The following is a 15,428-nucleotide window of genomic DNA, read 5'->3' on the forward strand; positions in this document are numbered from 1 at the left end:
TACACACATTAAAAATTCAATTGGAAAATGTAAATCTTGAGTGCTTAAATCTACTAAGGCACGACAACTGCGCCATTTATTATATACCCTACAAGAAACCACAGTGCATTCAGTGAAAGGCTGCAGCATATGGAGAAAAAAAAATGAAATGAAGAGGACCACTGGACCTCTTTAAAAATACAGCAGTCACAGTAATGTGGAAAAATACTTTTCTGATATGTGTGCAATCTCAAGGCATGATTCAGTGCTCGGGAACATTATCAGCTTCAAATTCGCTGCATTCGGTAAATTTCAATGGTTTTGTTTTTGTTTCCTTTTGTGCCCCATAGACTGCTAGTGAAATCTGCTAGGGAAGATGTACTTTTATTTATAAATAACCCAACGCTTAAAAACACATGTTTCCTAGCAATTGAATGAATGCCATAGCTATGAAACATAAGCTCAGCTTTGAAAGTACAAAGCCTACTCTTTAAGCTCTTTTTATCTCCACTGAGAACGTGGGCTGACTGCAGTACTAGTAACAGTCTATGCACTTAATCTTTACAATGCCCAGGAGTCAAATGTGGCACGGTTTTGTGTTTTTAAAAGCACTCCAAACACCTTCTGCTCAGGTTAAAACTCTTTGACTTTTCCAACATTTCCCCCAATTAATGAACAGGAGAAAGAAAAAAGTTAACATCCCATAATTTGCACAGATTCTAAAAAAATGTTTACTTTGCCATGTCTTTTGAGTCAGCTTTGACCCAACATTGACAACAAGAGATTTTCCACTGCATTTAGAGTAATTTGTTTGTTTATGACCCATACAACCATCCTAAAAGTCATATGTCCAGCACCAAAATGGGAAGAGTTTTGGTAAAATGCCTCAACTTTACAAAAGCAAAAAAAAATTTCTATATGTTGTATTTTTGTATAGCTGCTACACATTTTGAACACTGCCATGTTCTTCACACCAGTTTTGACCCACCATATACTTTAGTGGATTTATTTTCTATTTAAGGTAACTTGTTTGTTTATGGCATATAAAACATCACCTACACGTCATCTATTCTAAAATAAAGTAATCAGTATACAGGTTAAGATGGTCAATCAATATAAAATAGGTTTGGGATGAAAAACATTACATCCAGGGCACCTAAAAAGTGGCGTCAGAATTGGTTTAAAAAAATACCTATAATACAATTGATCCTGAAGTAAGAGAAGTGAATTAGTACTACTCAAGCATTTTGGAGACGCTGAAAACTTTAATCCCAGAGAAAGGTGTACTTACAAAGGTGTCCTGTAGATTTGTTAAGGCAAGCTGTACAGATTCCAAGCAGCATAGATTTTTTATTGTTGTGAATGCTTACAGGTAAAATGACTAAGCCAGAGGTAAGGATTACTGTGGATGGTTGTTCATGACAGTATAAATGGACACTACTTGCCAAGGGCAGATGAGCTCAGAGCCACTGGCAAGAGAGTTCAGAGATATCAGAGAGGAGCAGAAACAAAATATGACAAATATAAGAAAATATATGATAGATATAAGAATATAAGCGGAGTGGTGGCTCTGAGGCTAGGGATCTGCACTGGCAATCGGAAGGTTGCTGGTTCGAATCCCGTAAATGCCAATAGGGACTCTGCTCTGTTGGGCCCTTGAGCAAGGCCCTTAACCTGCAATTGCTGAGTGCTTTGAGTAGTGAGAAAAGCGCTATATAACTGCAAAGAATTATTATTATTATTATTAAAATGGAGAAAAGGTCCCAGGGTAAATATGGGAAAAAGGACTATAGATGTTTCCCAGCCTTGTAAAAACAGTTTTTAGCCCAATTCTTGATTTGATTTTTGCTCCAATAATAATCAATTAACTCTTATCATATATAACTGGACCAGTTATTCTGAGTACTAGGGTTACGTAGCATGTCCTGCCAATACATTGACTAAAACACTAAGACGTTTTTGGAAACATATAGACAGATTAGGGATTTTATTAAGAAACATGAATTGAATGAAAGTATATACAGTGGGGCAAAAAAGTATTTAGTCAGCCACCAATTGTGCAAGTTCTCCCACTTAAAAAGATGAGAGAGGCCTGTAATTTTCATCATAGGTATACCTCAACTATGAGAGACAAAATGAGAAAAAAAATCCAGAAAATCACATTGTCTGATTTTAAAGAATTTATTTGCAAATTATGGTGGAAAATAAGTATTTGGTCACCTACAAACAAGCAAGATTTCTGGCTCTCACAGACCTGTAACTTCTTCTGTAAGAGGCTCCTCTGTCCTCCACTCGTTACCTGTATTAATGGCACCTGTTTGAACTCGTTATCAATATAAAAGACACCTGTCCACAACCTCAAACAGTCACACTCCAAACTCCACTATGGCCAAGACCAAAGAGTTGTCAAAGGACACCAGAAACAAAATTGTAGACCTGCACCAGGCTGGGAAGACTGAATCTGCAATAGGTAAGCAGCTTGGTGTGAAGAAATCAACTGTGGGAGCAATTATTAGAAAATAGAAGACATACAAGACCACTGATAATCTCCCTCGATCTGGGGCTCCACGCAAGATCTCACCCCGTGGGTTCAAAATGATCACAAGAACGGTGAGCAAAAATCCCAGAACCACTCGGTGGGATCTAGTGAATGACCTGCAGAGAGCTGGGACCAAAGTAACAAAGGCTACCATCAGTAACACACTACGCCGCCAGGAACTCAAATCCTGAAGTGCCAGATGTGTCCCCCTGCTTAAGCCAGTACATGTGCAGGCCCGTCTGAAGTTTGCTAGAGAGCATTTGGATGATCCAGAAGAGGATTGGGAGAATGTCATATGGCCAGATGAAACCAAAATAGAACTTTTTGGTAAAAACTCTACTCGTCGTGTTTGGATGAGAAAGAATGCTGAGTTGCATCCAAAGAACACCATACCTACTGTAAAGCATGGGGGTAGAAACATCATGCTTTGGGGCTGATTTTCTGCAAAGGGACCAGGACGACTGATCCGTGTAAAGGAAAGAATGAATGGGGCCATGTATCGTCAGATTTTGAGTGAAAACCTCCTTCCATCAGCAAGGGTATTGAAGATGAAACGTGGCTGGGTCTTTCAGCATGACAATGACCCCAAACACACCGCCTGGGTAACGAAGGAGTGGCTTCGTAAGAAGCATTTTAAGGTCCTGGAGTGGCCTAGCCAGTCTCCAGATCTCAACCCAATAGAAAATCTTTGGAGGGAGTTGAAAGTCCGTGTTGCCCAGCGACAGCCCCAAAACATCACTGCTCTAGAGGAGATCTGCATGGAGGAATGGGTCAAAATACCAGCAACAGTGTGTGAAAACCTTGTGAAGACTTACAGAAAACGTTTGACCTCTGTCATTGCCAACAAAGGGTATATAACAAAGTATTGAGATGAACTTTTGTTATTGACCAAATACTTTTTTTCCACCATAATTTGCAAATAAATTCTTCAAAAATCAGACAATGTGATTTTCTGGATTTTTTTTTCTCATTTTGTCTCTCATAGTTGAGGTATACCTATGATGAAAATTACAGGCCTCTCTCATCTTTATAAGTGGGAGAACATGCACAACTGGTGGCAGACTAAATACTTTTTTGCCCCACTATAGATGGATCGGCTATATTCAAATCTATTGATCAACTGTTATTATTGACAGTCAAATTTAAGCAAGAAGTGGTGTATCTAGAAAATATTTTAAACCTTTTGTTATGATGTGAATCATTATTTAAAATAAAAATACCCCAAAATACAGAAATGAAATGTTATATAAAGTAATAACCTCTTTATTTTAACTTGCAAGGAGGACAGCCTGACCACCAGCTTGGAGAAGTTCACCCCAGAAACCACAGATCCCTGCAGCCTTTCCCCACCTCAGCTGGTTCACCACCTGTGCAATCTCAGTGAGACTGGGTGGTTCACAGCTAATTGGAGGATTAGTCTCAAGAACTGTGGACCCAGAGATGTCCAACGCCCTAAACGGAGGATCAGCTATAAAACAGCTGTTCAAAGGAGCCAGCCCATCGGGTCATAATTCCAGCATCATCCGTAAGGACCATTGCATCACTGGATCATTCGGATGTACATAATGCTTTGAATCCTCTGTAAACAGGACATGCGTCACCTAGACCACAGATGGCGTGTCACTTGCTCACAGATTCTTCTAACAAACGCCACTTTATCTGCCCTCAGAGCCCTTGCAGCTATCCTTCTCAGTTCCCTCTAAAGACCAGAGCTGCCATCAAGCTGCGCGCTGTGACTCTTCTCGATAATATCTAGGATGCCCTGCAATATGAAACACCTCCTTCTGGGAATACCAGCAACACCAACACAACCCTCAGCAACCTTCAGGGTCTTGTTATGGAAGGACTCCCACATCAGATTAGGATCAGCAGTCGCACCCAAGTCTGCAAGTTCCTTGCAAAAATTGTGTGATAACTCATTAGAAACAGCCTGATCATGGAGTCTGGACAAATCCAGCCTCTTTCTCCTAGTAGGTGGTAGACTACAGGACATAAGCTGGATCTTCAGAAACGGGCGTCATGCTAACTGACTGGAAAACAGGACTTGTTGTCCCTATCTGGAAAGGGAAAGGCGATTGCCTGAATTCTGGCAACTACAGGGGGATAACATTGCTCTTGGTGCCGGGTAAGGTCCTTGCTAGAGTCATCCTCAATAGGATCCTTGATCATTGTTCACCGACCAACGTTCAGAGCAGTCTGGTTTTATACCTAAAAAGTCTGCCATCGACTGCATCCTGGCACTGAGGGTTCTTATGGAGCGCAAACGTGAATATCTGCAGAATTTCTTTGCAGCCTTTGTCGATTTTTGTAAAGCATTCATAAAGCATTGATCGATCTGCCCTGTGCAACATCCTGAGACTTCATGGGATCCCTCCAAAGTTGCTGGATATCGTGGCTGTCCTGTACAGTTACTGTGAGTGCTGTGCAGAGTGGAGGTAGAACCTCTGCATTTTTCCAAGATCCAGGCCTTGTGTGACCATAAGCAAGTCATCTCACCAGCCTGTAATCCAAGTGGACAAACCAAAAAAGAAATGTACCCAATTGTATCTCAAACACTGTAAGTCACTTTGGAAAAAGGTGACAAGCAAATAAGTAAATGTAAATGTTATGAAATCTGTAGTAATGAAAGGTATGTGGGAAACATCTCTACAGAGAATGATTTCACATTTTTAGAATGCTCTCATAGCACCCATGCAAACCTAGTGGAATCATAGAGGTAAGGTAATAGATGGGCACTCACTTGTTTTACTTTCGCTACATCTCTGATAAATGCTTCATCATTCACAAATTTCAGCAGATTCCTAAGCTGGTCAAGGTCCCGGATGTAGTCTTCACCAATTCTCTATAAGGTAACCAAAGCATTTATTATTAGATTTCTTGGCTTAATCCACCATTACTAATACTTGAAATATGCTTGACTGATAACTAGAGAAGTTCAAAGTTTAAAAATGTAAGTATGGTTTAATTGTTTCTAGGACGGCTTATTTATTATCATGTATGAAGAAATCATCTATGACCATACTGTAAAAAAAGAAAAAACAAAAACTGGACGTCTAACATAATATTACAGAGAACTCGGATGGCTGAAATTTTAGTCAGGTGACAGGAGTATAGGATTCTGCACTGGCGAAATGCTGTCTCTGTCACAAAGGTACCACTAGAGGGCAATCACTCACTGTTTGATAAGAAGATTAGTAAATGCTCATTTGGAGTCTGGGACTCAAAAAAAGTGAAGTGAACTTGAGTTCATTGAAGGAAGAAAGAAGATTTCATATTTATAAAAAGATATGATACTGCTGTTGAATCATGGACTTGTACAATCCCAAGGCCTATTCCAGCAAAGTCTGCCCAGCATATAGGCACAAGTTAAAGCACTTAACCTCAGTGAACCCCAGGTCACCTTAACATTCAAAATCTCCACAGGACAATTTATTGATGAAAAATCAAACAAACAGTACATCTTTGAACTTTAATTTTCTAACAAATCTCATCCAAGAAAGTAGTGAGACTTCAAAAGAACAAAGAATGAAAGAAAAACATTCGGACGTGAGCGTCAGTAGGCTTTGTGCCCTATGAACCAAGTTACCCAAACTAGACCATGCCCAAGAACCAGTGACAAACAGAAACACACACACAGACATACACACACCCATCATTGAGATATCAATGTTTTCAGTATCAGGAAACCCTAAAACGTTGAGATCCGTTGAAAACCGGAGATCGAAATTTTTGACAAATCTGAAGCTTTCACTCCTCCCCCATTGACGATAGGTTATGGTGGGGGAGGGTGCAAAGCAATAATTCTTTTGTTTCAGTTTTCCACTTTTTCTCAACTGCTTTCCTTGTTTTATTCACAAGATATAAGGTTGAACAGATCTCAGAGTAATAATTGCAAAGTATAAGGCATTGATAAAAGCAAAACAAATTACAAAATATAAACCATAAAATAGCAAGAACTCCAGCATACAGTTACATATTGTAATTGGCAACTTATCGAGTAATACCAATGTAACACTACATAGGCAAAATCAATACATTACCTCAGCAATGACTTCAGCCAGGCCTGGATTACAGAGTACCAACCAGCGACGAGGAGTAATACCGTTAGTCTTGTTCTGGAATTTATGAGGCTCCAATTCATAGAAATCTTTGAAACTAAATGAAAGAAAGAAATACATGCAAACAATTAAAAAATATTCCCTACATTTTTATTTTTTGAAATCACAGAATAAAATTTGAAAGCTGAAATCAATTGTGAATAAAAGTTGTGAAAAAATAAAATGTTCTGCTATAACTGCACAAAACAAACATATACTGTACATTATGCATATGGTGTATGACTGAATATTGCGGACCAGGATACTGTTACTTATTTTATGGTCTTGAGATATCAAAATAGTTTTGCAATCTACAAAGTTTATTTATTTCACTTACTTGTTACTGTCATATATGCTGTTTCTAATTTCACATGAATCTGTGAGTTTTCCCCATATGGTAATTATTTATGAGAAAACTTAGTGATGAATACTCATTTATTACCAAATGATAACATCATCATGACCTCTTATCTCCCTATCCTTGACGGCATTGGCACACAGGCCAGTAGCACTTATTCCTATTGTGAAAAAATCCTTTAAAAGTCTACTGTAGCAACACATTAAATAAAATGTTCCAGATAGTTATGATCAACACCAGTTTGCATAATGCAACTGTTCCACATAGGTTGCTATTGTATATCCCTTGCATTTCATACCATCCTGTTATGCCTGTTATGCCCTAGTCCTGTTTGCTGAGTACAGTTCAGCATTTAACACTGTTGTATTAGCAAAACTGACAACGAACCTGCTCAGTTTAGGACTTGGTGCCACTCTCAGCAGCTGGATTTTGGACTTCCTAACCAACAGACCTTGGCACGTGCAGATTGGCAGCATCACACTCTCATGCTGACTCTCAAGAAACTTAAACTTATTCAAATGTTAACTTTGACCATGCCATTAAAACATCTTTTTGAGTATCTCAAGGAACTATATTTAAGTCATGGAGCTATGACAAGAAAAAACTTACAGCTCACAACAAAACGTTCTAAATTATAATTTTAACATTGTTCTTAGAGAAGAACAGTGCCCATATCTCAAGGGAAAATTTTTAAATAAGTAGAAATATTCCAAGCTTTGGAAGGCAAGTGTAATTCATATGTTAAGTTTAGCCAGAATAAAAAAGTGATAAAAAAATTTGTTAAATTAGAATGCAATGATACTGAGAGCATTCATGGAATCAATCCTAGGTTGCTGGAGCTGTGAGGCAACAGCTCAAACCACTGTGCCACAATGTGGCTCAAGCAAGTTATAGAAAAAAATATAATTTGTAAAAAAAAAATAAAAAAATACATTGTCAAACAGATTTACACACTTACATCATATGAGCATATAGAGGAAACTGAAGGGGATAAACATACAACTTACACAGTGGCTTTCAGGATGTCTGAGTGGATTCGGGCCACACCATTGACAGCATGGGCTCCAACAATGCACAAGTGAGCCATATTGATCCTCTTTACATCACCCTCTTCAATCAGGGACATTCTTCTCATACGATCACAATCCCCAGGATAAAGAGACGAGATTCTCTGAGAAGAAAGAGATGATCACATTTAGGCAGTAATTTCATTTAAAAGAATAACAAAGAAAGTCCCAGAAATAAGCTAATAAGCAAAAGTTATGCTTTCACAGAACTTTTTCACCTACTTGAACCAACACTTAGCTGAAAATTAGACATCCAGAGGATAGGAATTTACCAGTTAAATATTCAACCTGCAAAATAAGGCTTCAATTGATAGCCTGCAATGTAATGACCAGTTCTCACTCTTCTTACAAAAATTAGGTACGTACAGTATTAACAGTTTACAAGTTTAATGATCTACACTACAACGCCTGATTTGTATACAGCTGGTGTTTTCTAGGGAGTAGACTATACAGAAATGAACTTACAGAAGAATGTAATGTCAATGCAGAACAAGTAATTAAACTTCACGTTTTACACTCACAGAGTTGCAGCCATTATTGCTTTCCTCCCTGTAGTCTTCCATTTCTATCTCTGTAGCCCCTTCTTATTCTAGCTGCACATTTTCTTTACTTACACCATTCACTCCTTTTCCCACCTGGAACTTTTGGCTTTTGTGCCTATAACGAACATACTGCATGACAGCATTTAATATACTGTACCTACTGGCTCAAAGGCTACAGAGAAATGGATATAGCAGTAATAGTAATATTGACAGTAGCAAGATGTTTTGTTTATTCTGTTAAAGAGTTCCCCAATTTTATTGTACAAGGTTCTGCTATCCTTGGTGAACAACAATGTCACTTACAATGGTTTACATAACAAACATTTATGTATTTGTATCTATTTGCACACTTGATATACTGGCTAAACCCCTTACATCAAGATGTCTCTGGTTAATCTCATAAACAATCTCAAGATGTCGTGGCAACAGGGACTCGAATAAATGGACAGGCCAGCGCTCCAGAGCTTCAGGCAGTACGGTATGATTGGTGTAGGCACATGTACGGGTTGTTATATCCCAGGCCTGGAACAAGAATATAGATAAGTATCTTCAGAATGGAAACAGTGATTAACAAAACAAAAAAATAATTAAAGTAAAGAGCATTAATATTTACCTGGTCCCAGGTTAGCTTCTCAATGTCCATAAGAACACGCATTAGCTCTGGGATTGCCAGGGCCGGGTGAGTGTCATTCAGCTGGATGGCAACCTAAAAATGTCAGAAAATAAATTCAATGCAAGTAAAAAAAATATTTTTATATATATACTGTATATATATATAATTTAGAACAGAGAAGTTGACACAACATTGTTCATTTTATGCTGAATCACAAATCATATTAAAGGTTTCTCCATTGCGTCCATATACAGTAAGCACTGGTGGCGTAACATTGAAGTGGTTCATTAATGGTTAAATGTGTTTGATGATCAGAAACATTTTGTGTGACAAACATGCAAAAGAATAAGAAATCAGGAAGGGGGCAAATAGTTTTTCACACCACTGTAAGCACTGGTGGCGTAACATTGAAGTGGTTCATTTATCCAAAATAATGGAGTTTTATTAGAACATAAACTGATAAGTTTTTTTATGGATTATTTCTTAAACAGCACGTTCAGTTATTTTGAACACCTGGAGATTTCCATGAAAGTTTAGATATAACAAATTCTTTAATTAAATGGCAGGAATTTATCACATTTTAAGGAAGCTCACAACACTTGAGACACTTGTAACAAACCACAAGTATATATTTTCACCAACCATGAGGTTTAGATGGGTGCCTCACTTGAAACTGCAATAGTTGTCTAGGAGCATAAATATCCATGGCTGGCACCCAAAAACAGTCTTGCACACCATAACCTTGCCAATGAACTAGCTAAATACTTGATGCACAAATCCACTTGGCAGGCATCGGCCATTTTCTGCACACACTGAACATTAAATTGCCACCTCTTTTAATTCAATCCCCAGCCTCTCATGTGGTACCTCATATCAAGCCTTTCTGAAAATCAATGTAAATATTGGCATACGCACCTCTCTGATCATTTGCCTTTGTTGCCTCCTCATAGATTTACACTATATTAGTGAAACATGATCCACTGTCTAAATCCATGCTGGCTGCCCAACAATATACATATTCTTGCAAAGTCATGCTTAGTCTTTTACTTATTAAGTGCTTCCATTAATTTATCTTTTGTGCATGTTAAGTTTATTGGTCTATTTAAAAATAGATAGGTTTTAAAAATAAAAGGTTAACATTTGCTAACTTCCAATCGTTAGGAATTTCTCCAGTGTGCAGTGATTATTGGGGGAGAAAAAATACATTGCATCAAGACTTTTTATGTACTCACTAGCTTCCTTAAGCACTCTAGGGTAAATATTATTTTATCCAAGCAATCTGCTTTTTTCGTCCTTTTTAATCTAAAGAGCATTTCTCCCTCTACAATTTCAACAAGTACCTCATGATAGTCCCTCTTACTATATAGGGCGGTAATCAACTTCTTCAAAAATGAAAACTAGAGAAAAATGCAATGTTAGGGCATTCACTATTTCCTTATACTGTATATTTTAGCTCAGCATAATTGTTCCTTACACACTACACTTCACACCTTGACCATTCTTCTATTAGTAAAGTACTGAAAATACTAATCATTTTCAATCAACTCTCTCCTTTTTACCTGTTAGTGCTTTTTAGCTTCCCTAATATCTTTTTTAACCATTGCTCTCATAAATCCTATGGTTAGTGCTGGAATTATGTGCATTTTATGAATTATACAGCTGTTTTTTTTACTTAGCCAATTCTTTCTTAGTGCCTTATTTATTTCACTGCACAGTTCTCTTTAAATTTATTACTTCTCTAAATTTCAGGATTAACTTGTGGCTTAAAAATGGATGAAATAATTTTAACCTTGCTTCGTTGCTCCACAACTGACTTGACTATAAACAGTTTACCCCAGTTAATCTTTTTTTAAGTTCTGCAGCATCTACTCCAAATTTGCCCTGTTCCTGGCATGATATATTGAGGAGTGTTCATTTTACTCCAAAAATCCCAATTCTTAACTCGCATAACTTAAAACAGATTTTACCCCACCCCTTGGAAACATTTTTAACGGGTATCTCCTCTGCTCTGTTTTGCCACCTCTGTTCGCATGGCTTGCCTGGCACCTTCTTACTCTTGTTCTGGCACTACCCTCCTGTTTTTTGGTTTTTCTTTGAATACAAGTCTGTCTCCTTCTCTCATCATTTCTTTCTGTGAATGTTACTTTGGTGCCCCAGACCCCTCTTTTATTCAGTCTCTCTACTCTCACTCTCATCAGCATGAATTGTTCTGTCTTGCCACTATAGCAGCAAATTACTCCTTGCCTCTCTACTGACACTTTTAACAACTAGTGTTCCTTATATTTTAATTTGATTCTCCATTGAACTGCCCACATGCCAAGTCAATCATGCTTTAGCTAAATCCATCGTGAATTGGTCTGCCTCAGCTCAGTCAGTTAGAACCTGGCTATGTGGGTCCCAATGATATTGTTCTTTAAATTCTTCTAGTTTGCTCATATAATGTGGTTAATTTCATATTTCTCTATTGTTTTTCCCCTTTGCCCATATATCACTGTTTGTTGTTTTTGCTCCAAGGGGTCTTGATGGGATTGGGTCATCTAGGTGTAGGCCTTGGGTGGGGCATACAAAGAGGTGAATGCACCACTGGGTTACACTGTTGCCTTTATTGGTTTGTCTTCATGTTCCTTGTGGAAACATTTTTTTTGTTAAAAATTGATCACTAAAATTGTCTTATTAAGATTAAACTTAACAGTTTTAGTTTTTGAACATGCATTCAGCAAAAACACTACAAAATGGTTAAATCAATTGTAGTCTACAGCATATGCACAATATCTGGTCTTGATCCTTGACACTTTCTGGCTGAATCAGATATTATCGCTAAGGTATGACTGATCACTAGTGTTGACTGAAGGAATTCACAAACTTGAACTTGCTGGGATTGCCCGTGATCTTAATTGCAGAATTTTTGCCCTGAAAATTGAATGTGTAGCTCTCTTAGACAAAGTTTTTTTTTTCTCAGCACCCCATGATACTTTGCAAGACAATCATAACATCACAAAGCTGTAGCAACCAAAGTTGTATAGGACAGCTCCCTAAGTATATAACAATGGTCTCTTGCTCATCAGCGGCTATGTCTGCCCTCACTTACAACACATGTTGCAGTTCCATACAAAGTGTCATGTCTCAGCCAGGGTTCCTTCGTTGGCTGGTGTTCAAATTTATGTTTTATGTCTCTTTTGTTTATTTTTGATTCTTTGATTTATGTTATTTATGCGCATCATTCTCTGTTTTTAGTTATGCTTGTTATATATTTATACATACAGACATATACATAAGCTTATGTTTTATGTCTCTTTTGTTTATTTTTGATTCTTTGATTTATGTTATTTATGCGCATCATTCTCTGTTTTTAGTTAAAAATAAGCTGCCCTATAAATCCAGAGGTTCTCCCACAGTTCCTGGTGGATCATTGTGAATGTGTTAGGGACTTGGTATGTGTACTTGTGTTTATTGTTAATTCTGGTAATTATTGGATCTTTGACATTCTGCTTCGTTTTTTGTCATTACTTTTGGAATCTGTTTTTAGGACTTATTTGATTTGGATTGCCTGTTTCAGGCAATTCTATTTTGCCTTTGTGCTTCTCAGAGCTTCCTTGTGGTTGGAATACTTTCTGTGAAGAATAAATCTCTTATTTCCTAAAGATCTGGTGTTTACCCTCATTACAGTGACAGTGATATACCCCTCCAGTGGGCATTACTGGAACTATTTGGAACCATGCATTTCGGAACTCTTTAGTTCTTGGGACTCCTAGTTCACAACACAAATCTCTCAGTATACAAAGTGCACAGTCAGCACCAGATTGTCATTGGGAAATGAGAACACACAAGATGGCTCATTGTGGATGGAATGATCCATGAGTGAATGCAGCGTTTTCATAGACATGGCAGACATGACAATGTATGCAAATACAAGAATAAACAGTCAGTTTTGTCGGTTTTCTTTGTGTGTGTACGCATCTGCCATCAACTTATGCATGTGATTCTATACGTGAGATTGTGTGTGGATGTAATTTAATACACAAACCAATTTTATTTCAATATAGCTGTGCTCAAATCATTTTTTTTTCCTAAAAGGTTACTCATTTCTGGTCAAGTACCACATTACATTGGTCCTTCAACTTTCTCAAAGAAAGCCCGTCCTTCATTCTCAAATTTGCATACACTGTCAAATCTGTTGTGTCTGTAAAAACTTTGCAAGTGAGCTGCCGTTCACTCACGGCTCTGTCCATTATGTGCTATTTCACATGTTCTCACTTCCCATCATCAAATTCATGCTGTGAACTTCATAATCCACACTGTGTGAAAAACATTGCGATGCCATTTCAAGTGACTTTAAAGTCATTTTTTGTCTAACTGACTGGAGCACCAACAGTTGTCAGAATGTTTTTTCTTCATCACATGTAGTGAAACAATGTGAGTGATTATAACTTAGATATTTTTCACTGTCTATTTGATAAATGTCTGCTGAAGGCAGGCAGCAATTAACATCTAGGAAATGATGTTCAATAATTTTGATAATAGTGGATAACATGGGCATTTAAAATGCAGCAATTTAGGAAAAGTTAAGAATAGACAGGAGCATGACATGTGGACTGATGAAATAATTCAAAATTGAAAAACACAACACTGAGTGGCACCAGCCATGACACTTTTCATGTAATTTTGTTTTCTCTCTATACTGTTGAATAACTGCATCCACCACTCATTCATCGGTCAAGTGTGCTGTTTCTTAAATTCAAAAGTGAGATCCTGTCTAAAGAGGCTTCTTGCTTGTGGACTACTTTCATTTTCTGAAAGTATTTATTGAACAATATTTTAGAAAAAAATACATGTGTTCTGCATACGCGCTGTTTGTGAGCAAACAATTGGATGACTTGATATATGAATTATGCTTTTTTTCATGGATGGTTTTATACTGTTTGCTATTTTCCTACATTGTTCACCATTAGCTCCTGTTCTATTGTGTTGTGATGTCCATTCTCCATAAAAAGAAGGGCATCACTACAAGCTACATTGGGTAAGTAACATATGAAAAAATGTCATTTTTGGGTGGCGTATTTCTTTAAAATAAGCTATTTTTACAGTTTTACTTATTTAGTTTAACTGTGCACAACAAGTTTTTTTGAATTGCACAAAGAAACAACCACAACCAAACTGGTAATATATAACCTTGGGAAGATATATAATAAAATCCACTATGATGTCCTCTCATGCTATATGTAGTGCCAACAATAGCTGAAGGACACCTAGTAGACAACAATTAAAAGATTTCACCAGACTCGCATTGAAATAATCCTTTCCATAATTTTAAATGAGTACCACTAGAGGTATCTAACAGTACGTTATTTGGTTTTCAGAATTAATGGTTGCTCAGGAGATAAAGAATCCTGTCTCTAAAACAATACTTTCTGATGTATGGAGTCAGAAACAAAAAATAAATGGTTGTGAATTCCTTCAGGGGAAAAGTTTATTTCAGGGATGAAGCTATGGGGGGCCATCCATAAGCCAGGCCTCCTGCATTCAGAAGCAAGGCTCTTTCCTTAATACAGTACTTATATTTGATTAATGTTCGATTGTCAATAAACTGAGCCATGGAAAACTTTATGAAGGCCACCCTCACCCGGACCTTAATTCAATCATCAATAGACCAAGCTGCTACAACGCTGCAGAACAGCTTATTGCTTGCCCATCCAGTTCATTCCAGGTACACCACTTTGCAATTTCTGGCTTCACTACTGATTTGTTTCTAACGCATTCATCAGTAAATCATTTATGTCAAGCAATTCTAATGCCACAAGGATTTTTTGTCGTGGAAAAATGGGTTCTGGTTCACACTCATTTTCCTCTAAATCAAACTGATGTATGTAATAATAATAATAATAACAATAATAATAATAATAAAACATTTTATTTATAAAGTGCTTTCCCATGCTCAAGGTGGGTATGAAAGAGAGAGACAGAACATCCACTTTTGCATTCTTACTACCAGGTTGATAATAAATTACCGAATTAAAAACTTACCCCAAAAATACCCCAAATATTTGTCTATTATTGAGGTGTATGGCTGTCATTAAATAACTAAAATGTGTGTGATCACTAACTTCATAACCTCCAGCCAATGCCTCCATTATTGTCCGGCCAAATTAATGGGTAAAAATTCCCTACTTTTCACATTACAATTTTGTTCATCTAGGGAGAGGTTCTTTGAAAAGAATGGTTGTGGGTGCAGTTTA

The 15,428-nt window shown here is 37.4% G+C and overlaps 1 protein-coding gene across 1 annotated transcript in view; it reads right to left on the reverse strand.

Annotated features, from left to right (window-relative positions):
• LOC114652825 (glycogen phosphorylase, muscle form) overlaps window positions 1–15,428 on the reverse strand; it is a 93,612-nt gene that overhangs the window by 46,141 nt on the left and 32,043 nt on the right. The window contains exons 9-13 of the mRNA XM_051919819.1: window positions 9,196–9,288; window positions 8,958–9,104; window positions 7,981–8,144; window positions 6,559–6,673; window positions 5,259–5,360 (exon numbers count right to left, since the gene is read on the reverse strand). Of these exons, the coding sequence (XP_051775779.1) occupies window positions 5,259–5,360; window positions 6,559–6,673; window positions 7,981–8,144; window positions 8,958–9,104; window positions 9,196–9,288 (621 nt within the window). The remainder of the gene's footprint in view (window positions 1–5,258; window positions 5,361–6,558; window positions 6,674–7,980; window positions 8,145–8,957; window positions 9,105–9,195; window positions 9,289–15,428) is intronic.

Source organism: Erpetoichthys calabaricus, chromosome 1 (genome assembly GCF_900747795.2).
Source record: "Erpetoichthys calabaricus chromosome 1, fErpCal1.3, whole genome shotgun sequence".
NCBI classification, from domain to species: Eukaryota; Metazoa; Chordata; class Cladistia; order Polypteriformes; family Polypteridae; genus Erpetoichthys; species Erpetoichthys calabaricus.